The following is a 25,707-nucleotide window of genomic DNA, read 5'->3' as shown; positions in this document are numbered from 1 at the left end:
GCCAATTGCTTGATTACCAAACAAATTCTTCTCCTCCTCTTCCTCCTCCTCCTTCTACTTCTCCTCCTCTTCTTGTCCTCCTTGTTCTCCTCCTCCCCCTTCTCCACCCTTCTTCTTCCCATTAGCAATTGTGGCTATTTAAGAATTAAATAAAAAATTTCCTTCCTATTTATGCATATTTCTCTCCTTTTCTGCAGGGCAATGAGGGTTAAGTGACTTGCCCAGGGTCACACAGCTAGTAAGTGTCAAGTGTCTGAAGCCAGATTTGAACTCAGGTTGTCCTGAATCCAGGGCCAGTGCTTTAACCACTTTTCCACCTAGCTGCCCTTTATGTGTATTATATTTTCAAATGGCCACTACATTGTTAGGACATAAATGCTTGGTGCATTATTTAATAAATAAGAATGTTAGGCATTTTTTTATCTTTGGACTGTTCTGACAAAACAAAAGCACTGGGAGACTCAGGGTTCTGTGAGCCAAGAAAGGTTGGGAACCTCTGAGTTAGAAGTTGCAAAGGCCAGTGATGAAGCACATAGTCTTCATTTCCTAGTTAAGAGAGAACTCTTTTTGCTTGAGAATTGTAAGGGCACAAACTGCAAGGTCAATTATAAGACTAGAAAGTCAATATGTTGAACATATTCTGGGCAACAGTAGAGAAAGGACTTTGGGACCCCTAACTAATACCCACCCCAAAGAAGTAGGATTCAGAGCTGGAAGAGACCCAGAGGATCACATAGTTCAGCCTGTGTCTTTTACAGAGGAGGAAATGGAGACTTGGGAAGGTTAAGTGATTTATCCAAGGTCACACAAGCAATAAATGTCAGGGTTGGCATTTGAGCTCAGGTCTTCTGACTACAAACTCAAAACACTTTTTATTGATTACTCAGAAATATTTCTACTTCAGAGTATCATTGGGAACCTGGAAAGATTACATGAACTGATGAATAGTGAAGTGAACAGAACCAGGAGAATGTTGTACATAATGATAGCAATATTGTTCTGTGAAGAACTGTGAATGACAACTATTCTCAGCAATACAACGGTCCAAGACAGTCCAAAAGGACTAATGATGAAACATATAATCCACTTCCAGAGAAAGAACTGACATTGATTGAACACAGACTGAAACATGCCACTTTTCACTATCTTTCTTTCATTTTTTTATTTGTCATCTTATATGAAATAACTAAAATGGAAAGGTTTTTTCTATTGCATATGTATAACCTATATCTGATTTTTTTTTAGTGCTTCAGGGAGAGGAGAGAAGAGGGGAGCAGAGGGAGGGATAGAATTTGGAATTCAAAACTAAATAAAAATGTTTTTTTAAAAAACCCAATAAAATCACATTAAACACTGAAAAAGGTATAATTTGGGGCTTCTGAGATCAGAAACTATTCCACTTGAACTTTTACAAATCTTAAGAAGCACAAGGACAAATGTATGTGTTGTCTCTAAAGAGAGGTCAAGGGACTTGTCCTCAATGGTGGTCAGAAAAGATTTGCAGTCAAGAGGCTCAATTGAAGTCCTGCCTTCTATGTGACCTTGGGCAAGTCACTGTGTATCTCTGTGCCTCAGTGTTTCCTAATATTAATAGGTAGCTTTTATATAGCACTTTGAGGTTTCCAAAGAGATTTACTCATTTGATCCTCACACCAACCCTGTGAAGCAAGTGATTTTATCACCCCCATTTTATGGATGAGGAAGCTGAGACACAGAGAGGTTCAGTGACTTTCTTAGGGTCTTAAACTTCTAAGAGTCTGATGCCAGATTTGAACTCAACTCTTCTTGACTTCAAGTTCTTCCCTAGCCATTGAAGCCCCAAGGAAGCATGTGTGTAAAGTGAGGCCATGACTGTCCAGGCTCCTTCTAGCTCTGAATGCTCTGAGGCATCAAAAGGAAGGGGAGAACTCAAACTTTCTCCCTTCCAGACCATTTGCCTTAAAGAATTGAAGCCTTTCACTTAGTGGAATGAAGCCTCCTCTCACTAACACTGAAGAAATAGATGCTGTTTATGTGAATTTCCTCCAATATTCTTTATCGTGTGTGGTGAGTGAGCATCAGCTTTACTTTTTTTTTTTTTAGCTTTACTTTTTAATACTTGGGTGAATTAGAACCAAGAAATACACACGCACACACACACACACACACACACACACACACACACACAAGAAAGTCGTGGTGCCTTGTTTCATTACGTGAAACAAATGTTCTTAACTTTTTTTTTGAGAAACTGAAACCCAGTTGATTATGGAATCAAATTCCCCAATGTTTTCATTCCCAAGCCAAGGAATTTTCCTGCACCAGGTAATAGGTTCATCAATTCAGTGCCAAGAGTATTTAAAAAAGAGGAAAACCAGGAGGACCCTTTACTCTCAGCAGCCTTCATCTTTGTTTGTAGGTTCTCCATCTGTCTCTGCATCTCCTTAGCTTTCTCATGAAACCCTTCCTCCATCAGCTTCTTTTGTTCCTAGGACAAGACAAAAGCACATCAGCATTGCACATTGGTTAGTTCCCATTGCACCAAGCACCAGGCACCTCTGTGTTTCTCTGCTGCATAAGATGTGTGTTTTTTGAGAGGACCTGGCTCCTGATTCTTTTTTTTTTTTGATGAGTCAATTGGGGTTAAGTGACTTGCCCAGGGTCACACAGCTAGTAAGTGTGAAGTGTCTGAGGCCGGATTTGAACTCAGGTACTCCTGAATCCAGGGCCAGTGCTTTATCCACTGTGCCACCTAGCTGCCCCGAGTAGGGACTTATTGATAATGGTTCTGAGGGAAACAGGTCAGCCACTGGCTATGTTCTTGCCCCAGGACCCAGCAGTTCTGGGCTCAGGTAGGAGGGTACAGTTGGTTCATCCTGGCATACTTGGAATCATTCTAGCAGGCACAAACCCTAGGGGGCTCTGGCTTTAACTTGCACTGTCCATGGGCCTCAGGAGAACTAATGACTCCACAGACAGATTGGATTTGTTTAGGGCTTCTGTTGAGGGTGAAGAGGCTTTGACCTGAATTCTAGGGGTCAGTAAAAAGCAGGTAGAATGGTGGCAAATCCAATCAAGTTCCCTTGGAGGTTTCCCTCTATGTGCCATGGTGCTAGAAATACTAATTGCAGGAACCTTAAAGGTTCTTGGAACTTTGTGATTTTCAAGTCTTTAAAAAAATTTTTCAGATGTCATTAAAGCTTTTTGCTGCCACAATTCTATAAAAAAGTCCAAGAATGTGGCTGGACACAGAACACAATGGCCTTGTCCCCTGGGCTTATATTTACTTCAGTGTCTTTCTTGACCCCTCTCATTTGTATGAGGCAGCATGAGGGCCTTAGAGTCAGGAAGACCTGGATTCAGGTCCTACCTTTGATACTCCTGACTGTGTGACCCAGGGCAAGTCATTTACCCTGCTCAGTGCCCCAAGGAATTCTCTAGGACAATATCTGCAGGGCTGTGCTGGTTGCATAATAGCAGAGATGGCTGACCAGGAAATAGAGTTTAAGCATAGCCATCAGCCTGAATGTACAAGTGAGTTGGGATGGCCCTGGATCTTTGTTCCAAAGAGCTTGGTCCTTGGGTTCTGGAATCTCCTTCTGCAGAGAAAAGGCCCATGCCAATTGAGACTCAGGGAAATTCATGGATGCCCCATGGGAGAAAAACCACTGAGGGATGTTCCCTAGAATGATGATTGTATGGGAAGTTGTCTCCCTTGTGTAAAAGGGCCACAGCAGAAAAGCCTCTGGGCATTAGGTCTTTGCTTTGAGCTAATTGTGTCTTCTGGTTGACTAGAAGAGGGCTTCTTAAATTTTTCCCACTCATGACTCCTTTTTGCCCAAGAAATTTTTACATGGTTCCATGCATACAGGTGTATAAAATAGGTTTACACAACTTTTTACTGTTGCCAAACTTTTTGTGACCCCCCCACATTCAATTAGGTGACTCCACATGGGGTCACAAGCCACAGTTTAAGCAGCTTTGGACTAGAACAACACAGACATTGGCTTGTGAACTTTGAACCTCATAGTGTGAAGACCTGTAGAGTAAGCTGAACTTGGGGTAGACCTGCCTGGGCAGCTCATGGTGAGAGCTGAGGGGATGCTCTATGAGTGACACAGAAAGCATTTGGCCTGTACAACAATTCTGTGCACTCACTGAGGCAGAAGTGATTGGCCCTATATTACAAGTGAGAACACAATGAAGATAGGATAATGGGGAGGAAAGGGCTCACACCTGGAGCTGGTGAAAAGTCCAGGGCTCTTGGCTCTCCACCATGTTCTCACACACAGACAAATTCACTTTTCCTGTCTGCCCATCCCTTTCCTGCCAGGGGGTTCTTGTTGCTTCCCAAGCACAGCCACTGACCCCGGTCTCCTTGTACCTTTAGCTTATGGTCCAGCATCACTTCCTGTTCTCTCAGGATCCGGATCCTTTCTTCCTCCATCTTCCTTTTCAATTGCTTGATGTTTTCTTCATAACTTTTCTGCTGAGCTTCCATCTTTTGCTGCATTTCCATCTGTTGCTGCTCCAACAACTTCTTCTCCTTCTCAGCTGCTTCTCTTTTGACCTGTTCAACTATTTGATGGCATAGAAAGTATCAGGAGACCAAGTCAGGTGAGGCCAGTTTTCATCTCTTGTCAGTTGGTCAACAAGCATTTATTAAGTGCTTCTAAGGGCCAGGCACTGTGCTAAACACTTGAGACCAAAAAAAGAGAGGTTAACCACACTTCCTGCCCTGAAGGAGCTGTCATTCTAATCGAAGAAACAACATCCAAATAATTATTCAGATGCAAGCTATATAGAGAGTTAGGGGGAGGCAGTAGGAATGAGGAAGGCAGCATGAAAAGCTGGAGGTGCAAAGAAAGGCCTTTTGAAGGAGATGGGATTTTAGCTGAGGTATGAGGTATGAGGCAGGGCATTAATGGCAACGGCACAGCTGGGGAAAAGACTGGAGAGCAGAGATGGCTTCTTGTGTCTGAGGAGCTGAAAGTAAGTCATTGTAACTGAAGCATAGCATGCATGGAGGTACAAGGAACAGTAAAGGGAAGAGAGGGCCAATTTATGAAGGAGTTTATGTATGATCCTGAGGCAATAGGGAGTCATTGGAGAATACTGAGCAAGAGGATGACACATAACATTTTCTCCTGAACTCAGAAGTCAAACTGACTATGAGAAGGAGACTGGGAATTTCTATGTTTCTTTTTTCTTGATTAGTTCCCAAGAAGCAGAGCTGAGTTAATCTGGGGGAGTAGCCTCTCTGACCTTCTGTTCATGGTCACAGTTGCTGTTACACATCCAGCAAGGACTGGGAAAGTAGAGAAGGAATCCCAAATGTTTCAGGAACATCTTCATGTGAAACCCAAGCCCTTGGTGAAGGCCCAAACCGACAAAGTCCCCTGCATGACTAGATCATCACACCCCAGCAACCTGTACCTTCCAAGGCCTTCTCTTGGTCGGTGAGAGCTTGATCTGTCTGCAGGATGGAATCTTCTGTCATTGCCAGTGACTGTAGAAACCTTTGGAGGACCTCATCTGCCTGGACAATCACACAAGACAGACACATAATTTTCCCCAGACCAAGTCAGATGCTGAGAAGTGCACACCCTCTGTGGTAGCAGCAATAACTATATAGGCTAGACTGTTCTTTTCCTTAAATGGTATGGAGAACATTTTGGGGGACATGATTGACTCAGGAGCCACTGATGTGACCTACTGGTCAGTGAGTACCAAAGAGCCAGGGCACAAGGAGGTGCAGCTATGAGTATCTCATTTCCTTCCAAGCTTGAACTTGAGGCACTAGGCCAGCCTGCATCAGGCCTGCCCTGATACGACCCTCATGTGTTCTAGCTTCCTAAATTTCACAGCAGATTCTCTGGGCAGGAAGAAGAGATTTCTGTTGAGAACTCCCAGCTGAGATATGAATGAAAAAGCCAAAGGTGTCTAGACGTTCTCCTATTGGTAGGAGTAACTCAGTGTTCAGATACCCATTATGACCAATGGAGCCTTCCTTGCAGGGTCATCAGTCCTGACCCCCAGGTCTTTCCTCACCTTTATCCCTTTCCTGGGCACTTGATGATAATTGTTTATCATGTTTTCTCTTTCTTTTCTGTAGAGCTTGTAACCCCCTGGTACAGAGAAGGTGCCTTCAGAAATGGCTTCCCTCAGGGTCTGTGAGAGGTCTTCAAGTTTAGTTTGACAATATTTGGTTGATTCTTCCTCATTTTGGTATATGAAATAATTCTTCTTGGTTTCTAAGATTTGCTGCCAGTGAGATGGAGAGAAAACCAATCAGGGAAAAGGAAGTCATATTAGAGTAACAACAATGCCAGATAATGATTGACATGGTGCCTCAAAGGCTATCAGACTGCTCTATTTCATTGGGAAGGGAGTGGGATTCTAAAGAAACTGTTGAGACAAGGCTTACCTGCTTGTTTTTTTGGAAAGATGGAATAAAACTTAACATTCTGGCTTGGGGGCTGAGCTACTTGGGCTCTGGTTTTAAATCTGCTTCTCTATCTAGGTCACCATGGACAAGTCATCTCTCCTCTTTGGGGCCCAAAGTCCTCACCCTCCAAATGAGCTGATTGCACCAAATGATCCTCCATTTCCCTGCCAGCCTATCCTAATGATTCTCCCTTTGGTGTGGGCCAAGTGGGCGCTACCAGGCTAAGTAAGACTGAGCAGAAGACATTTAGACTGGCAGAAAATGCTCCTAGAGGGAATCTGAGGGTGCTGGGGTGGGAAGGTGTGTAGAGATGAGTGAGTCTGTGAGCTCAAGAAAAGCTTCAGCGTGCTCTGAGAGAGCTATGATGCCATCTCTTCAGCAAATATGGGAGTAGGTGACATTTTGTATTCTAAGAACTGACTGATTTCAATGTGTCACAAGGAGGAAGAATCTTTTCATGCTAAGTGAGATTTAGGCCTTCATGCCTCTGGCTCTCTGGAGAGACCAAGCTCTTCTCATATGAAGTGGAGATACAGGTACCAAAGTAAAAAAAAAAATGGAAAGAGGCTGACCAGTCTCCAGATTTCATTCAGAAAAAAGAGGTAAGAGGAAGAATTAATAGGTGGGAGAACATACCACCAGTTCCTTCTGGAACTTGTGTGTTTCATCCTTGAAAGAATACTTCATGAAAATTGAGATGGCTTCTTTCTCACAGTCTGTATGTAGGTTTAGCAGGTCCTGGAGAGTTTCTGTGGGGAAATCCACCTTTAGGCGCATCTGCTCTTCATAACAGTTGGCAGCATTTTGCACAGCAGCTGAATTCTCAGTCTCAGCCAATGCCAGCACTGCATTCTCCAGGCAGGGAATGTCTCCACTCGAGATTGTCGTCACGTATGTCTCCAGCAGCTTTCCCAACCCTGATGTGTGAGATGAAATAGAAAATGAGGCAAAAAGCAACCTTTATTCAAGTTGGTCCAAGTGTTCATTATCTCACAGAACCCATGCCTGTCCAAGGATCTCTTTGAAAATATTCTTAGCCAGTGGCTTTCAATCACACCTAGATAATTTTGACCTCAGGGAAGAGCATGACAACTCAAGGCAGCCTCTCTTATATTTTAAAAATTTAGATGATTAGGAAGACTCTGTGTTTACCAAGCCTCTTATCTTTATCAATACCTCTTAGCAGATTATACCCATTTCTCCTAATTTTGACCTCTTGGTTAAGGAGAGTGGATATAAGCATTCTTCCATGGTCTTATTCTTGTTTGAATTTCCATCCTTTTACTGATTCTAGTTGTCTTGTTCTGCCAATGTTTGATCTTGTCTATGTCTTTCCTAAAGTGTGGTGCCTAGACCTGGACACAGCATACCAGATGTGGCCTGTTAACTGTCCTCTAGTTAAGTTGATTTTTATACCTGAATGGAGAATTTATTCTTATCATGTTCCATCATTTCTTTAGAGTCACTGTTTTATTCTGCCAGGATAACATTGTATCTTATTTCTTGCATTCAATGTATTAGTTGTTCTCCTGGGCAGTATGCCATCTGCATATTGGATCACTATTCCATTTGCACCACTTTTAACTTTGTCAGCGTTATTGACATGGCATGGCATTATAGACTTCCTTTCCATTTGACCTCAAGTTATTAAGGGCTATTTTGGGCGTCTGGTCATTTAATATGTTCAGAAGCTAACTAACAGTATTACCATCTATTTTATATCTCTATCTTGTTCATAATCATAGCATGACACACTTAAATATTCTGTTGAAATCTAACCATCTTAAGTTGAAACAATTTCTCTGGTCCACATTGGTCAAGTTCCAGTCTTAAAGAAGGAAATTTGCTTCATCTTCTGGACTTTAGTGACCACTGATTCCCTTTCTTAATGTTCACAAACCATCCCTTAATAACATGCTCAGGAATATTGTTGGAACTAGAAGTCAAAATCACTGGTTTATACTGTACTGAATCCACTCATTTCACCTTTGGATAATTAAGGCAATTGCCTTTCTCTACACCTGTGGTACCTCTCTGATTTAATTTAATGTCCATTGAAGATCACTCACATTGTGTCAAAATACAGATTCCTAGGGATTTTTTAAACTGAAAGTTAGGGAAGGAAGAACAGTGAAATCCAAGTCCATAAGGAGAGTAATACAAAAAGCTTGTAGTACCTGCCCACATACAAAGCAATAAAGAACACATATCCAGTGCCAATGAAGTATGCATTAGATAGAGTAAAGACAACTCACGATTCCCATTGACCATGATGCCCCCACTAAGGGCCTTGGGTTTTGCATTGGAAAAGATGTAAGAGCAGAAGTTGTCTGCCTGATTCTTGAACACAGGCTCCAGCTGGCTTTCGTGGACATTTTCAAGATGGGCTAAAAATGACTTATTGTTTGTTGGACGGTCAAATGTAAAACACTTCCGTTTTGGAAAGAATTTCCTGATGCACTCTCTTGGAAGGTTGGCCATTTTAATTTTGGGGTGGTCACCTGAGGGGTAAGAAAACAGAGATGATGGTAAGGCACGGGCTTGGGAGAAAGGCATGATGAAGATGGTTAAAACTTCCAATTGCTTATTCAAATCTTCATGCATCCAATCCTAAGGTAGAATGATAGAATAGACAAAGGGAGAGATTATTAGAAATCAGCAATTCACTTCTTGTAAGGATAATGGATTGTGTTATTCAGAGGAGACACCTAAAACCATTCAGAAAAATGGATTTGCCCCAAATGGGAATGGAACCTTTCACAGATTTATAGTTGAGCTATGTTTCAGTAGAACTCTGAAAATAACTGGAGTAATTATAGATAAAGTAGAAAGAGAATTGTGGCTCCCCAAAATGAAAAAGACCCATTAACTAAGAGGTAAGATCACGAAGAAGACAAGCTAATAAAAGGAGATGCTCCTTATTTGAAGTTAATAACAATTCTACCACTACAAACAGAATTAGCCATTGAGAGGAAACGGTCTCAGAAGTCATCCTCAACACTTCTTTCTCATCTATATCTTCTATAACTGGTCAGTTGCATTCTACCCCCATAACATCTCTTGAATTTATTGCCTTCTACAGTCACCAGAGTTCAGGTTCTCATTACCTCTCACCTGGACTCTTTCACTAGCCTCCTAACTGGTCTTCCAGCCTCTACTTCCTCCTCTCTCAGTCATCACACACACATGACCAAATTGACAGATCAAATGGACAAGCCTGATTATGGTATTTCCTGGCTCTAGAAGCTTCCTTAATGCCTCTGGCACCAATGACAAACAGGACCCTTTTCTATTAAACCTTTCTAACCTGGTTCTAATCCTTCTAGACTGAATTCATATTACTCTCCCCACATCCTTTATTTTAACCACGCTGGCCTTCCTCATCTATATCTATGACCTCCCATCACTCACTTTTGTGTTTCTGGCCAGGGAGTTCCTATGTCTGGATTCCTCTCTCTGTCACTTCTTCCTCTTGGGACCTGTAGCTCTCTGCAGGCCCTTGTTTTGACAGTACCTCCTATAGAGACCTTTGGTGATTCCAGTGGTTCTTTATTCCTGTCTACCTTCCTTGTTTATTACATTTATTATTTTTATGCTTTTACCCACTTATCTTTCCCATATTTTCCCCAATTAGCATGTAACTTTTTTGAAGGTAGGCATTTTTGTCCCTGTATGCTGAGCACCCAGCACAGTCCCTTGGGTATTCAATTAATGCCTTTTGACTGGAATTGAAGGAATTCATTGTCATATATGATTTAGAGACATTTCCAGTGAGATCAGCATCCCTGCCTCTATGCCATCAGGGATTTACCAGCCCACATTGAAAATAGTATATAATTAGAGAGTTGTACATTTAGGTTTCTAAGCCATTATGAAGTGTGTTAGGAGAAGAAAGGTTGCTAGAGCAATGACTGAGCTAAATACAAGCATCTGATGGTCAGTCAGAAATCTTTTGGGTAAGAAAGATATATTTAAGAGAAAAATAGCCAGTTTTTTCTTTAGAAACACTGGGAGAAAGGGAGAAACCCTTTTTCCTCAGTAGCTAATGCATTATAACTAGGTTTTTTAGAGATTTTGTAGTGCAAACTTTTCATTTTATAGATGAGCAAACTGAGGCTCAGAGACATTAAACAATTGGCCTAAGTCACATGGGCAGTAAGCACCAGAGGTGTAATTTGAACCTAGGGCCTCTGACTCCAAATGCCATTCCTATTTTTGTTTGTTTGTTTGGTGAGGCAATTGGGATTAAGTGACTTGCCGAGGGTCACACAGCTAGTAAGTGTCAAGGGTCTGAGGCTGGATTTGAACTCAGGTCCTCCTGAATCCAGGGCTGGTGCTCTATGCACTGTGCCACCTAGCTGCCCCTGTCATTGCTATTTTGATGTACAACATGCCTTCTCAAAGATGTGGTGATCTAGCTTTTATAAACAAGCTCTGTGCTGTTACTAGAGAGGGAGAATTCCTCAGGCTGTGCCCAGGACTGAATGAAATAACCTGAAAATCAAGTCATTCCCTTTTATTGAAATTCCATGCTCATCCACCACCTGCAGGACAGGAGAGAAACATCTCCCTCCTTTTGTAAGCTCATAAGATACAAATCCATCACAGAAATTGGCAAAAGTCAGTTATTTTAGGGACTGCTCCCTCTTGAGAAAGGTCACTGTTATGGAAATTCTGGAGTTACAAATAAGAAATTATTCGACCCTCAACAAAAGCATGAGAAGCATGATAGTTTTCATCCTCCATTTCTACAGTCCATGAGATTAAAAAAATAAGCCACAGGAAGAAACAGCTCAACTCCAAAGAAATGGAAAACCATTTGTTGTCATTTCCCCCTGTACTGCCCAGGGCCACCCATGTGCCTAATTCTGATTCCTAATAAATTACCTTCACTGAGTTTCAAGGCATTTTCCAGGTACTCATCTGGGGTGATGGGGTGGCCATCCAGCTCAAGCTCCAGGGTGAAATCCCGCACAGTCCACACAAAGTCTGGGAAGAAGCCCACAAACTCTGCTGAGTCTTCTTCTCCAATAGCATTAGGTGAGGATTTGACCTTGATTAGCTCTGTCAGTTCTGTCACATATCTAAGATTGTGGATAAGGAAAAGGAAACCCCCACCAGTATCATCAGTTCCCCATTCCCTCTATTGAGTCTTATAAATTCTCTCCCCCAGCTTCCCTTATGTTCTCATGGAATTCCAAACATAGATGTAAAAGGGGAAAAGGAGCTTTTCCAGGGAAGTCCCTGATCCACCAGATGTGTCCTTCAAACAATTGGGTGAGATGCCAGTTCTTATCCTGACTCCTGATTGCTGTGACATTAGAACACAAGGCCTCTTACTGAACCAGCCAGTCACGAAGCATTTATTAAGTATTTACTAGGCGTCAGGCAGTGTCCCAAGTGCCAGGCATAAAAACAAAGGCAAAAACATGGTCTCTGCTCTCAAGAATCTCATATTTTAATGGGGAGGATAATATGAAAACAACTAAGTATGCTATATACATGCACATAGGCATATGTACATATATGGTTATTTCTGTATTTGCATATCTGTATTGATATTATTTATATGTATTATATTATTATATTATATAGATATAATTTGTATCTATAGTAATATTTATATCATGGATATATATTTACATATCATGTATGTGCAATATACAAAATTACATATATAATTATATTTGATATGTACGTATTATGTTTATATAACAGATATATTCATGTATGGCTATATCTATGTTGATATCAATGTTTTATAAGCATTATGCATGTACATATATGTATAAATACATTATATACATAACATATGTATACATAATGATTATATTTTGGATATATTTATACATCTCTCCCTATATCTATATGTGCATTGATATTTGTGCATGTACACATACACATAGACATATATGTAATACACATATCCACATATTTACATACATGTATACACACATTGTATAAATGCCAGGCATACCCAGAGGAGAGCCAGTAGTATGCAGAGACTGGGAAAGATCCCTTGCTGAAGGCAGGATTTGAGCTGAGTCTTGGAGGAAACAAGAGAAGATAGGAATTAGAAGGGAAAAGGGAGATAATTCCAGGCATGAAGGACAGTCGGTAACAAAGCACTGAGTGAGGAGATGGAATGTCAAGCAAGAAGAGCAGTATGGTCTGAGCAGTATGGCAGAGTATGAGGAGGAATGTGTAAGAAGACTGAAAATGCAGGAAAGAGGCTGTTTGTAAAGGGCTTTAAAAGCCAGACAGAACATGTTATTTTTGGTCCTGGGGGTAATAGGATCCATTGGAGTTTATTAAGTAGATGATGGAATGACATTGTCAAATCTATGCATTATGAAAGTTACATTTACAACTGAATAAAGGATGGATTGGCATGGAGAGAGACTTGAGGCCAGCAGACCAACCAGGAGTCTATTGCAATAGTCTGGGTATGAGGGGATGATGACCTGCACCAGAATAGTAGCAGTATCTGAGGAAAGAAGGGGGTGCATGGGAGATATTATGAAGTCAGAAATGAAAACTCACGATAACAGATTGGATGCAGGGAGTGAGAGAGAGTGGAGAGTGGAGAATGGAGGATGACTTCTAGGTCAAGAGGCTAGAGACCTTGGGGAACAGTGGTGCACATGATATTATAAAAAGTTGTGAAGAGAGAAGGGCTTTTGGGAAGAGATCATTCTGTTATGGACATGTTGAGTTTGTGATGTCTACAGGACATCCACTATGAGATGTCCAATAGGCTATTAGAAATTATAAACTAGAACTCAGCAGAGAGGTTAGGGCTGCATGAGTAGATCTGTTATCATCAGTATAGAGATGATAACAATCCATTGGAGCCAATGAGATTACCAAGGAAGAAAGTAGAATGTAAGAGGAGAAGACAGCTTAGGACATAACCCTGTAGGAAACCAATGGTCAGAGTCCATGACCTAAATGAAGATCCAGCATAAGAGATGAAGAGAGGTCAGACAAGTAGGAGGAGAAACAGAAGAAATCATGTCATGAAAATCTAGGGACAGTATCTAAGAGAGGAGATTGATCATCAGTGGCAAAAGATGCAGCAAAGTCAAGAAGGATAATGATTGAGAAAAGACCAATAATAAAGAATTTATTGTTAACTTTGAATAGAGGAGGTTAAGTTGAATGATGAGGTCAGAATGCAGACAGCATTCTGGGTGAAGGGTGAGAAGAGAGTGAGAGGAAGGGAAGTGAAGGTACTGACTACAGACATCCTTCTCTGTAAGTTTCACTATGAAAGAGAGTAGGGATATAAAATTGTAGCATTTTGACACTGTAGGATCTAGTGAAGGTTTTTTTAAATTTAAGGATAGGGAAGACATGTCTGATTCCATAGGTGACAGGGATACAGACTATAGATAGGGAGGGATTGAAGTTTAATGAAAGAGCATGGCTGGTAGAAAGCATAACCAGTTAGAAAAGGCAGGATGATGTGGAATCGAGGGAGCATGTAAGGGGTTTGCTTTGGCAAAGTGAGGGGCAACCTCTTCATGTGAGACAGGGGTGGAAGATGATGTATAGAGGAAGACATATGACTGATGGTAAATGAAGAAGAGGGGATAATCGGCAATGAAAAGGGATAGGGAACGATGGATTGATCAGTGGCATTTCAGAATTCTTGAACATGAAAGTGGCATACTTACGTATAATGGCAAGCTCAACCAAGGTCTCCCCAAGGCTTCATTTGTGGCCCGGGTGCCAAAATGTCACGTGATAATTGGCCAATCTGGTTTGGGAACATTTACCCCCAAAAGATTGGTCACCTAGTTACTCTGGGCAGAATAACTTGTGATGACAGCTCCTAAAGTTTGAATAGCTTATCATCTATCCTAGTGAGGGAACACCTGCATTGAGGATGTCATGGATATTCTGAAATTCTGAAAGGATACTGCATCTGTTCCAAAGCCTGGTGGTTGATGGTATTCATGCTGTTGTAGACAAAAGTGCTGCTGAGCAGAATGGCCAGAGCAAAGATCCAGGAGTCATTCTTGGAGTCACCCTACAAAAGAGATTGTGTCAGTGGGCCTTTGATTCAAATCCTTCATCCATAACACTTTATGATCCTCAGAGTCAGCTGTCAGTTCTACTGGGGTCAGGGCGTATTCATCTGTTCCAGATTGTGGTCTAAATCATTGCCTGGAATCTATCCTAAAAGATTATGTATGTATGTATGTATGTATGTATGTATGTATGTATGTATGTATGTATCTATCCATCCTCTAGCTAGCTAGCTAGTTATCTCTTTTTCTGTCTTTCTATCTGTTGGTCTATCTGTGTATATTTTATGTGGTCGACTTTCTAATCTAACCAGAGAAAGCTCAAGGCTGGCAAAACTGGAGTCTATTTTTGCATTCAATTTCTTTTAAAAATAATATATTTCCTCAATTATGTATTAAAACAATTTCAACATTTCATTTTTTAAATACTTTGAGTTCCAAATCCTATCCCTGTCACCCTCTTCTCTGTCCCTGTTTTGGGTTATACAATCATGTACAATATTTCCATATTAGTTACTTTGTACAAAAAATCCCCTCAAAGAAAGAATTAAAAAGAATGAAAGAAAGAGGAAGAAAGAAAGATAAAAAGAAAAGAAAAATAGTATGTTTCAGGCTGTATTCAGATATCAGTTCTTTCTCTGGAGGTGGAAAGCATGTTTCATTATGAGTTCTTTGGGATTGTCTTGGATCATTGTATGGCTGAGAAGAGCTAGGTCATTCACATTTCTTCATCAAACAGTATTGCTGTTACTATGTACAATGTTCTCCTGGTTCTGTTCACTTCACTTTGCATCAGTTCATGTAAGTCTCTCTAGTTTTTTTTTTCTTGCATATTGTTTATTAGAACACAATTGTATTACTTCACAATCTTATCACAACTTGTTCAGTCATTCCCTAATTGTTGGGCATCCCCTCAATTTCCAGTTCGTTGCCACAACAATATGAGCTGCTATAAATATTTTAGTACATATGAAAACTTTTCTCTTTATTGCAATGCCTTTGGGGTACACACCTAGTAGTGGTATTGCTGAATCAATCTTCCCTTATGCATAGATCTGACACATCAACTATTCCATTTGCTTATGGTATCGCCCTTTATATGTAAGTCATTTATCTCTTTTGATCTTATCTCAGTATACAGTATGAGATGTTAGTCTATACCTAGTTTCTGCCATACTATTTTCCAGTTTTCCCAGCAATTTTTGTCAAATAATGACATTTTGTTCCAAAAGATTGAACTTTTGGGTTTATAATATATTATATTACTATAGTCATTTACTATAGTGTAATTTGCACCTATTCTATTCCACTGATCCATCTCTCAGTTTCTTAGCTGGTACCAGATTGTTTTGATAATTACCACATTATAATACAGTTTGAGTTGCGGTATGGCTAGACTTCCTACTTGCACATTTTCTTTCATCAACTCCTTTGATGTTCTTGACCTTTTGTTCTTCCAGATGAATTTTGTTATTATTTTTTCTAGCTCTATAAAATAGTTTTTGGTAGTTTGATTGTTATGGAACTGAATAAATAGATTAATTTAGGTAGTTTTTTTTATTATATTGGCTCAGTCTATCTGTGAACAATTAATATTTTAAAGTGATGACAGTAGGCCACAGCCCCTGCCTCAGACCAGGACCACCCAGCTTGATCTCCCCACAGCTACACTGCACAGGCCTCTCTTGGCAATATGCTGTTGTACCCATATCCAGGCCTGTCAGGGGTGAGAGGTCATTCCTTCTCGGGTCAGGCAGATACAGGGAGGGGTGAGCAGAATGTTACTGATTCCATTTACCTTTTCCACATCTCCAAGGCCTTCAGTGTCAAGCAGAACTAAGGTATGGTCAGGTTTTCTGGGGTGAGGGACACACCACATCCAGATGCCCTTTGTGTGGGACTGCACAGTGGAACCCAGGGGGAAGCCTGCAAGGGAAGGAGGAGACATGAGCACCCAGTGGAGGCAGGAAGCCCAGAGGCTGCAACAGACAAACTCAGGGGTCCTGAAGGGAGCAGATGGGCAGCTCCTCAGTGGGGAAAGGAGAACAAGGATCAGAGTTAGCATTTATATGGCACATTTTCTGCGTGCTCTCTCATTCTTTCTTCACAGTAATCCTGGGAACTAGGTGTTTGTTTTCTCTCCATTTCACAGAGGAGGAAACTGAGACAGAGGGAGGTAAATTACTGGCCCAGTGTCACAGAGCCAGTAAGAAGCTGAGGCAACTTTCACACCCAGGTCTTCCTGGTTCCCAGTCCCACCTTATCCAATATAGGGACAGAGGAATTCATGCATTCAGTTCACCCAGAGGACTGTGAGGTTAATGGGGTAAGATTTATGGTAAAGGATGTAAAGAAGATCAATGGGGGTTTCAGACGTGCCAATTTTTCAATATTAATGTCATTTCATTTTTTCCAGTTACATGTAAAGATTCTTTTCAACATTTGCTTTTGCAAAACTTTGAATTCCACATTTTTCTCCCTCTCTCCCTTCCCTCCCCCTGCCCAAGATAGGAAGAAACCTGATACAGCTTATATATGTGAAATCACATTAAACTTACTTCTGCATTAGTCAGGTTGTGAAAGTAGAATAAGAACAAAAGGGAAAAACCTCAAAAAACAAACAAAAAGTAGAAATAGTATGCTTCAATCTGTATTCCAATTTCACAGTTCTTTTTTATGGATATGGGCAGCATTTTCAATCATGAGTCCTCTGGAATTGTCTTGGATCATTGTATTGCTGAGAAGGATATCACCTTTCTTAACAGTATTAGTCACGCCCAAGGATGCAAAAAGCTTAGACCAACCCCAGAGACCTGAGCATAGAGAATAAAGAGCAGCTCAGAAGAGAGCATCATGGGAGGGTTAGTAGAGAGCAAGGAATCAATGGTTCCTACTGGAGCCCTGGACACATGACAGTTGTGGGACCCTGGGCAAGTCATTGAATCTCTGTGTGCCCCTCCCCCATGCAGTCCCCAGGAAATTTTCTGAGACCTGAAGTAACAGGGAAATAGCTAATCTACAAGGAAAGTGAAACTCTCTGCTCTGCAGGAACCACAGTCCAGTTACACACACACACACACACACACACACACACACACACACACAGAAAGGGGATGATTTCCTAGAATCAAGCCACCATCAGTTTCATGCTGACTCAGTGAGTTGTTACCTAAAAACTGTCCTTATATGATCTTGTGCAATCTTTCTCTAATGGAGGGGTGGAACAAAAAGGAAAGAAGCTATTTATTAAATGCCTTCTATGTGCCAGGCACTGTGCTGAGCAATTTGCAAACACCATCTCATCGGATTTTGACAACAACTCTGCAACAACGATGCTTTTGTTCTATCCATTTTACAGTTGAGGAAACTGGGGCAAACCAAGATCAAGTGACTTGCCCAGACTCATGCTGTGAGTCCCTGTCCAAGTCCAGAATTCAACTTAGGGTTTGAGTCTAGGTCCAACTTTCTATTTTGTAGGCTTGTCCAGAATGCCCACAAACCACAAGTCTACAGAAGGGTCCTACCTCTCCTTAACTCCCCTATAACCCTAAATGCTGTCCCCTTGAGGAAATTTTTCTTTCTTATTACTGCTTTCTGTCATTTAATTCTTGGTAGGTATTACTTTGTGGGTATTTACTTTATTAGTATTGTTTATAGTGTCTTAAAATACTGTTCTTCTTTGAGACTATACCTCCTGTAGTCACTGGCTGGCCAAGTTTAGCCCGACTTTGCCATTAGCAAAGCAGGGGTGAACCTCCCTGAGCCTCGTACAATTATTTGTTAGATTTGAGTGAGAGGACTAGAGGTACCCAGCTCTTGTAGGTTTGCACCCTTACATGGGAATGATGGTGTGGGGATGCCTACTGACTGTGTGGAGCAGTAGTGAAAGGCAGCATGAGACATTTTAGAGGGATCTGAGGTACTGGGAGACATTTCTGGAAAGAAAACGATGCAGCTGTGCTCTATGGGAGCTTTCTGGCAGAAGGGAACTCTGCCAGACTACCAGAGAGAAATCCAAGAAGGGGAAAAGCAGGCTGGTGTGACTGACCACACCCTGCTATAATTTCCTGGGACTGTGCACTTTTCTTTGGGGGGTCAGTCTTAGCAGTTTGTAGAGGGTTTTTCTAGGAGGAGTCTGGCAATGACTATCTTCTTGTTACCTAGGTTGGTGAAGTGATAAGTAGAGGCCATTCTTGCACTGAAATTGTTCAGTGCTAAATGAACCCAGACTTAGGGGGTTGTGAATGCTCTCAGTTCTTGGTGGGGCTCCCTTGAGATGGAGGCCTGTTTGCCCATCCTGTAACCTGAGTGCTTTCTCTCTTCATGGGGAGCCATGGTAGAAATGGAGTCTCACCAGAGAAGGATATTAATTTGGTGACAAATGAAGATATATTACAGTATATCATAAACCACAGGTTTCCACGTATATCAATGATTTAAATAGTTTTAAACCTGCATCGTAAAAGAATTAATACTGGGTAGAAGGTTACATTTTCATAGCTGTTGACACATGTAAAGTTTTTTATCAACCACATCTTTAAAATTATGAGGCAAATTACAAAAATGAAAAGTAATTCACCCAAAGTCAATGAGAATAATTCATGAGATTTTGCGGAATTCAAAACCAGCCTGATTATACCCAGAGTTGTGGTCCTGGATCATGGGTGACCTGTATATGTTTTTTTCCCACCCTGCATGGCAATGAGGGTTAAGTGACTTGCCCAGGGTCACACAGCTAGTAAGTGTCAAGTTTCTGAGGCCAGACTTGAACTTAGGTCCTCATGAATCCAGGGCCGGTGCTTTATCCACTGTGCCACTGAGCTGCCCCCTGTATATGTCTTAATTCATATGTCAGATCCTGAAACTCAGAGACTTGTTTCAAGATGAAATGAGGGAAGCAATCGTCCTACCTACCATCACTACCAATTGCTGACCAACTGCTACATTTAAGCAAGTGAGCTTGGAAGATCTTTGAACAGCAACATGCCCCAGACCATTGGTCCTCTGCCTGTCCCACAAATCCAGGAATACAGTTCTCACCCTGTAGAGAAGAAGACCTCTTATCCTTACCACTATGAACAAATTGGCTAGCCAACTGGCCTTCACAGGACTAGTAATCCAGCGTCACTGAATCTGTTAGGCATCCTTAGCAGAAAGCAGCAGAAGGCAGAAGGATCAAATCCCTACCTCCATCTTTTACAGATAGCTAAAATCCTTTCTCCCTAAACCCCTAGGATGAGGAGCACCCTTAACCTCTAACCCCTGATTATCAGCCTTGATGCCAGCCCACTGCAGCCATTATCCTGGGGAGTAGCCCCTTTGAGTTAGGGGCAAACCATCCCTACAACCACCACCAGCACCAGCTGCTGACCTACAGCTACTTATTGACATCACCCATTAGCTGCAGGTAAGTTTCAGAGGCTTGAGAACAATAGCATCCCCTTCAACTTCAGATCAACAGTCCTGAATCCAGTCCACCCCAAGCAGCCACGATCCAGGCGTCCCCAACACTTAGATCTGGTTACTGACTTGGTAGGTGCTGTGGCCTCCTTCTCTTCAGCAGTCACAGCAGCAAGTTAAGACCCCTAAAACAATCCTTGGCACTGACCAAGGGTTCTGCTAGGGTGGTTTTATCCAACAGAAGGGGCAATAGAGGAGATGTATCACTATCTAATTTTCTTCTGAGACTTTAGGACCATTGGGATTTTCCATGACTTCAAGCTCTCTCTCTCTCTCTCTCTCTCTCTCTCTCTCTCTCTCTCTCTCTCTCTCTCTCTCTCTCTCTCTCTGTATCTGTTCATTATAATAGGAGCTTCTTGAGAGTAGGGGCTCTCTGGATTTTACATTGTATCACCAGTGTTTAGCACAGTAGTTGGCATGTAGTGCTTAATAAATTCATCTATTTATTAAGGGGAAAAAGGGGAGGTGGGAAGTTCTAAAGGTTAACTTGTTAATATTGTTCAGGGCTCACCTTGAATATATTAACAAACTAAGTTAATTTCAAATGCATTTCAGAACAGGAGCCACAATGTGGTACAGTGCAGAAAGCTGTGACTTGAGAGTAACTGGACATGGGCTCAGATATTGCTTCTGTTGTTTACTACCTACCTGTGTGACACTGGGCAAATCACCATGCCTCTCTGGGCCTCAGTTTCCTCAGTTCTAAAATGAAGGGATTTGAATCAGAGGTTCCCTGTGGTCCCTCCCAGCTCTCAGTTGATGGACCTTTGAGAACAATCACTATGAGGAAAATGCTTCTCCCTTGTGATTTGGCTGCCTTGGTTAATCACAGGAGTAACTGACAACCCCATTCTCAGACCACCATAATGTGGAATAGGGGTGATCGTCCTGAGCAGAGTCAGGCTAGCAGAGATAAGATAGACAGTCACCAGGGGACAAGCAGCCAGGGGACAGCAACCAGGGACACTTTTCATTTTGTTTTTTTGGTGAGGCACTTGGGGTTAAGTGACTTGCTCAGGGTCACACAGCTAGTAAGTGTTAAGTGTCTGAGGCTGGATTTGAACTCAGGTCCTCCTGACTCCAGAACCGGCGCTCTATCCACTGTGCCGCCTAGCTGCCCCTACTTTTCACTTTTTAAAGAAATGTAGACATCTTGAATGCTGGAGCATTTAGCTCTCCATGTCCTGAATATATTTATTCTGAGGTAATTTGTTTTGTTTTTGTTTGGGGGGGGGCTGGGCATGAGGGTTAAGTGACTTGCCCAGGGTCACACAGCTAGTAAGTGTCAAGTGTCTGAGGTCGGATTTGAACTCAGGTCCTTCTGACTCCAGGGCCGGTGCTCTATCCACTGCGCCCCCTAGCTGGCTCTATTCTGAGGTAATTTAATTCACTGTATTACAGGTGGACGCTCCATCTCCTGGCCCCATCTCTCTTGCCTGGAATGCTCCCCCTCTTCATCATTGACTCCCCTCCCCAGTTTTCCTTCAATTCCTAGATAAATGTAAGTGGGAGACTTTTCCCGATCCCTCAATGCCTGTGCATTTCCTCTCATGATCGTCTCCACTTTACCTTGTATATATCTCAGTTGTACATGATATTTACATTGTCTCCCTCACTAGACTGTGAGCTCCTTGAGAGCAGGGATCAAATTTACCTTTGTGTCCTCAGCGCTGAGCATAGTTTCTAGCACATAGCAGACACTTAATAAATGCTTATTGATTGACTGGAAGGCAACAGTAAACCAGAGACCGATTTTTAAACTTCCATTGGGTTTCAGACATGCCTTGTAGCAATTCTAACCCTGTGGCATAATATGCTCCAAAAATAGACTCCCAGAGGCCTGAGACTCCACTTACCTTTGTTCTTTCCCGCCAGCCTGTTCATCAGGTAGGATTTTCCAGTACGGTACAGGCCAACAATGGCTACCACCACCACTGGCTGGGTAATGGAAGTAAGAATCCGTAGGGCTTCCGGGTTTACTGTCAGCTCTCCGTTCATGTTTTCTACCAGACATATAGGGGCCTGCATGGGCACTGCTGCTTCCATGGTCACCTGTAAATGCAGAGGAGCCCTTAGACAGAAACCAAGATATAGAATTCATGGCATCTTCAGCTGAGCCTGTGAGGTGAGGGAGGTATTAGTAACAGCAGAAAAGAAGAGGCTCTTCGCTTGTGGAATTCTATTTTCAGGAACACAGAACTGATGATGGCAGAAAAGGGATGATGGTGGTGGTGGTGGAAATGATGATTCTTTGTATGTAGTACCTTAAGAGTTCCAAAGCAGTCTGTGAATATTATCTTATCCTCCTGACAAGCCGAGGGGACTAAGTACAATTATTATCCCATTCTTACGGATGAGGAAACTGAGGCAGGCAGTTTCTGGGCTTAAACACAGGTCTTCCTGATGCCTGGCCAGCACGCTATCCATTCCACCACTCAACTGCCCTGACCAGCTCTTCCTTCTTGATCCCTAGAACTGTCACTTAGGGAAAATATTCCCAGTCTTTGAAAGTCCCACCCTGGAAGTTTCTACCTGGTGAAAGAAACATATCCCTTGTCATCATGTTGCTCTAGGCCCACAGTGGGTGTGGAAATGGGTCGGTGTGAGGGAAGAATTGTATGGAACAGCGACTGGGGCAAATACTTTGAGATAAATAGTTTTTTTCTTAGTGCCTGGTGCTAGTCCCTTCTTAGTGTGGCCTGAGCAACTTTGGATTGATTTGTGTCCATCCCTCCCTTTCCATACCCCACCTTGAGCTTTCTGATCCCTGCCCCAGTTTCTGTTTCCTGACTCCTACTTCGTCCTCTGCATTTGTGGACACACAGGAGTTCTGTGGTTTGACTGTGGCATGGCACTGCCGTTAATCATTGCTATCATGGCAGAGAGGATAGAGAGATAATTTGGGAGTCAGGAAGGCATAGATTAAATGCAGTCTCTGATATAACCTGGCTGTGTGACCCTATGTAAGTCACATCACCTGGTAATGGTCCATGGAGCTCTTTAAGACTATAAATTGCAGAACAGTTGTAGGCCTGCATTGGTAGAGGGAGTTTCATCCCTTGGAGATCATTATACCAAAGAAATCTTAGGTCCAGACCAAAAAACCTTTGGGAGGTCACCTCCTTTCCAGGTAGGGAACAAGGACCCCAAATTCTGACCTCATGTCAGGAACCCAGAACCACCACTCAGTGGCTACTCAGACAATGACTGAGACTTTGGCTGTCCTCTCTCCCTCCAGGTGAGGGCTCTGGGTGGGGGGTGTAGCCAGACCCCAGGCCCCAGTTGAATGTAACCCTTACACAAACTGCAGAGCTGTAAAGAACTTTAGAGCCCTTTCTGGGAGCCAGGAGAGGAGACCAGGAGTAGGTGTTATCAGGCATCCTCTTTCCTGACTCCCAAGCTCACCAGGGATTTGTCCTGCCTGGTTTGTAGATTTGTTCCTGGATTTCTGGTCCAGTGTAGACATCCTGTGGCTCTTTACTCCTGGGAACATCCTGGAGTGTGGACTAAGGCAGCCTTCACTGTGTTAAGCCTGGAGGGCAGGCTGCCCTGTGATGTTTAATATCTATATTATGGTCGCCTTAAATTAGAAGCTTCAGCACCAGTCTTTGGGCATTAAATATTTATTAAAGCATAGAGGTATTCACAAGGAGTTCAGAAAGTTAAGAAAAAGAATTCCTACCTAGCCTAGAGTTCCAGCCTGGTTGGGTTCTTCCTGAAGTCCTCCTCCAGGAGCCTGCTTTAATCAGGAGCAGTCTAGCAAGCTGATTGTGGAAGCTTTTTATAGGTCTGCAACAGAGGCGGTCCTTACACACTGCTTCAAGCTGATTGGTTGGCGTCATCCAAATCCATTGGTTTTGAATGTGTTCTCAAGTTGAATTCACAGTCTAGTTTCTGAGAACAATACCTTCTTAAGGGATAGCCAGGTGTGATTACAATCCAATTAACTTGAAGTAGGCTTAATCTGCAGTCAATCACTCTCACTTGATTCAATCAGTATAGATTAATCTCCAGGTGGGTCTTTGAGTATCTGTTAAATCCCATTATTTCATCACAGCCCTCAGTCTCAACCCTGACCTCATCAGCTATAATCATCAGTGGACAGTGTGGAGCAGTGCAGGGAGATGTTTCCCATTGCTCTTGAATGTGAAATACCCAGCATCTGGATATTCTAGGTCAGGAAAGGACAAGAAAAAGTGACAAGCCAAGCCACGCCCTAGTATGGGACTTGTTGAGTCCATCTGGCCAGTTGGATAAGGGGATGAACCTGGACTGCAGAGGAGCTGGGCTCATATCCTGTTATCTACCCGTCCCACAAGAGCAAAGTACCCACTTCTCTGGGTTGTTGTGTGGCTTAAGTGAGGTAAATTCTCTAAAACACTTGGTGAACCTCGATGGGTAATTCACAGGCTAACTAGTGTTATTCATCTCCCTGCTTTCAATATTCATTCTTGTTCCTGCTTAGCTTTGACTGCTCCTAAAGAATCAGCCCAATTTCTACTCTGCCTCATCTATCACCGTCTTGTCATCGTGGTGGCAAGCACTGGCTGAGAACAGAGGATCTATCCACTGCAGAAGGAAATGGCAAACCACTCCAGAATCTCTGCCAAGAAAATCCCAGGCACAGCTGGCCTACCGGGTCATGAAGAGTTGGACGTAAAAGAATGACTCAAGAACGCTTGCTCAGCTAGCAATTTCCCCATGTAGAATCCAGCCTTTGGTTAGGAGCCAAGTCTTGGACATCCTCCCAGCATTCTCCTAGCAGCCTACTCAGCCCTGGTGAGCCCACAGTGTCCAAAGGTCCCAGAGGAAAGGCCATGACTGCTGCCCAGGCCCCATGCACCACCCAGGTAGGAGCCGGGCCATCCTCAGAGTGGTCCATACAGTACCAGGGGCAAAGAGGATGTACTTGCACTCCCTCTGCACCTGTCCCCAGGCTGACAACTGCAGCCCACCTAGAGTATTCTGGGAACTTACACTGCCCTGCTCCTGAGCAGTACAGCTCCTGGCTAATGTAGACTCAGGGGCCTTTGCAGACTTTATAAATTCTCTCTCCCAATAAGTGCCTCTGCCTAAGACTGCCTAAGTGACTGAGCACCAGGCCCTACATACTTGAAATCCAGTTCTAGTGTGGCTTCCATTCCACTCGGTTAAGTATTATTGATTCTTCATCTATAAGAGACCTGAAGAAATCACGTGGTCCTATTCCCTGCCCGTGCACACATAACATTTCATCTCCAATTTTTCTGATGAGAAAACTGTGGCTCCCAGAGGTTAAAGGATTTGTTCAGGCTCAGACAACCAGAAGAGATAGAGCTTGCACTAGAATCTAGGTCTCCCATATCATAGCTGTGTGTTTTTCCCTCTAAGCTTGTCTTCCCCTGTCCTCTGAGCAATGGCACTGGTTGAATAGGACAGGCCTATTCAACCACTTTCAATCCCCACTTTCTTAAGGGAGATGAAATGCAGTGCCCAGAACGCAAAGCCAGGGGCCAGTGTTAGACTTCTGAATAAGTAGGTAAGGACAGAGGAAACCTTTGGATAAATCAATGCCAAGTAAACGTGTCTTGTTCAAGCTGCTCCCTTTCCCCCTCTCACTGGGTTTTAATTCTGAGACAAACTTTCAAGCTTTAGGGAAAAGATGGAAGGAAGTTAAGAGAAAACTTGGAAATAACCCATACCTGTTTCACTGAGACTTCAAGCCAAACTATCCCTAAATTCTCTCACAAGTTTTCTCTTTCTCTCAGCTCTTTCCCTATTTGCTCTTCTTTCTCCTCTCTTTGTTGC

At 42.6% G+C, this 25,707-nt stretch overlaps 1 protein-coding gene across 3 annotated transcripts in view; it reads right to left on the bottom strand.

The window, feature by feature from the left end:
- The window catches only part of LOC122755852 (guanylate-binding protein 6-like), a 27,559-nt gene extending 1,852 nt beyond the window's left edge, over positions 1–25,707 (bottom strand). Inside the window, exons 1-11 of one of the 3 annotated variants that reach the window (XM_044004735.1) lie at positions 23,603–23,662; positions 21,777–21,972; positions 16,259–16,386; positions 14,353–14,462; positions 11,315–11,511; positions 8,683–8,928; positions 7,064–7,344; positions 6,031–6,243; positions 5,416–5,518; positions 4,364–4,557; positions 2,371–2,467 (exon numbers count right to left, since the gene is read on the bottom strand). In XM_044004735.1, coding sequence (XP_043860670.1) covers positions 2,371–2,467; positions 4,364–4,557; positions 5,416–5,518; positions 6,031–6,243; positions 7,064–7,344; positions 8,683–8,928; positions 11,315–11,511; positions 14,353–14,462; positions 16,259–16,386; positions 21,777–21,966 — 1,759 coding nt within the window. In that variant the 5' untranslated portion in view covers positions 21,967–21,972; positions 23,603–23,662. Of the gene's footprint in view, positions 1–2,067; positions 2,468–4,363; positions 4,558–5,415; positions 5,519–6,030; positions 6,244–7,063; positions 7,345–8,682; positions 8,929–11,314; positions 11,512–14,352; positions 14,463–16,258; positions 16,387–21,776; positions 21,973–23,602; positions 23,663–25,601 lie in introns of those variants that run through there. The other 2 variants (XM_044004734.1, XM_044004733.1) reach the window with 2 other exon arrangements.

Source organism: Dromiciops gliroides, chromosome 4 (assembly GCF_019393635.1).
Source record: "Dromiciops gliroides isolate mDroGli1 chromosome 4, mDroGli1.pri, whole genome shotgun sequence".
Taxonomy (NCBI): Eukaryota; Metazoa; Chordata; class Mammalia; order Microbiotheria; family Microbiotheriidae; genus Dromiciops; species Dromiciops gliroides.
Note: the sequence above shows the minus strand (reverse complement) of the source record. Positions and strands in the feature narration are given on the sequence as shown.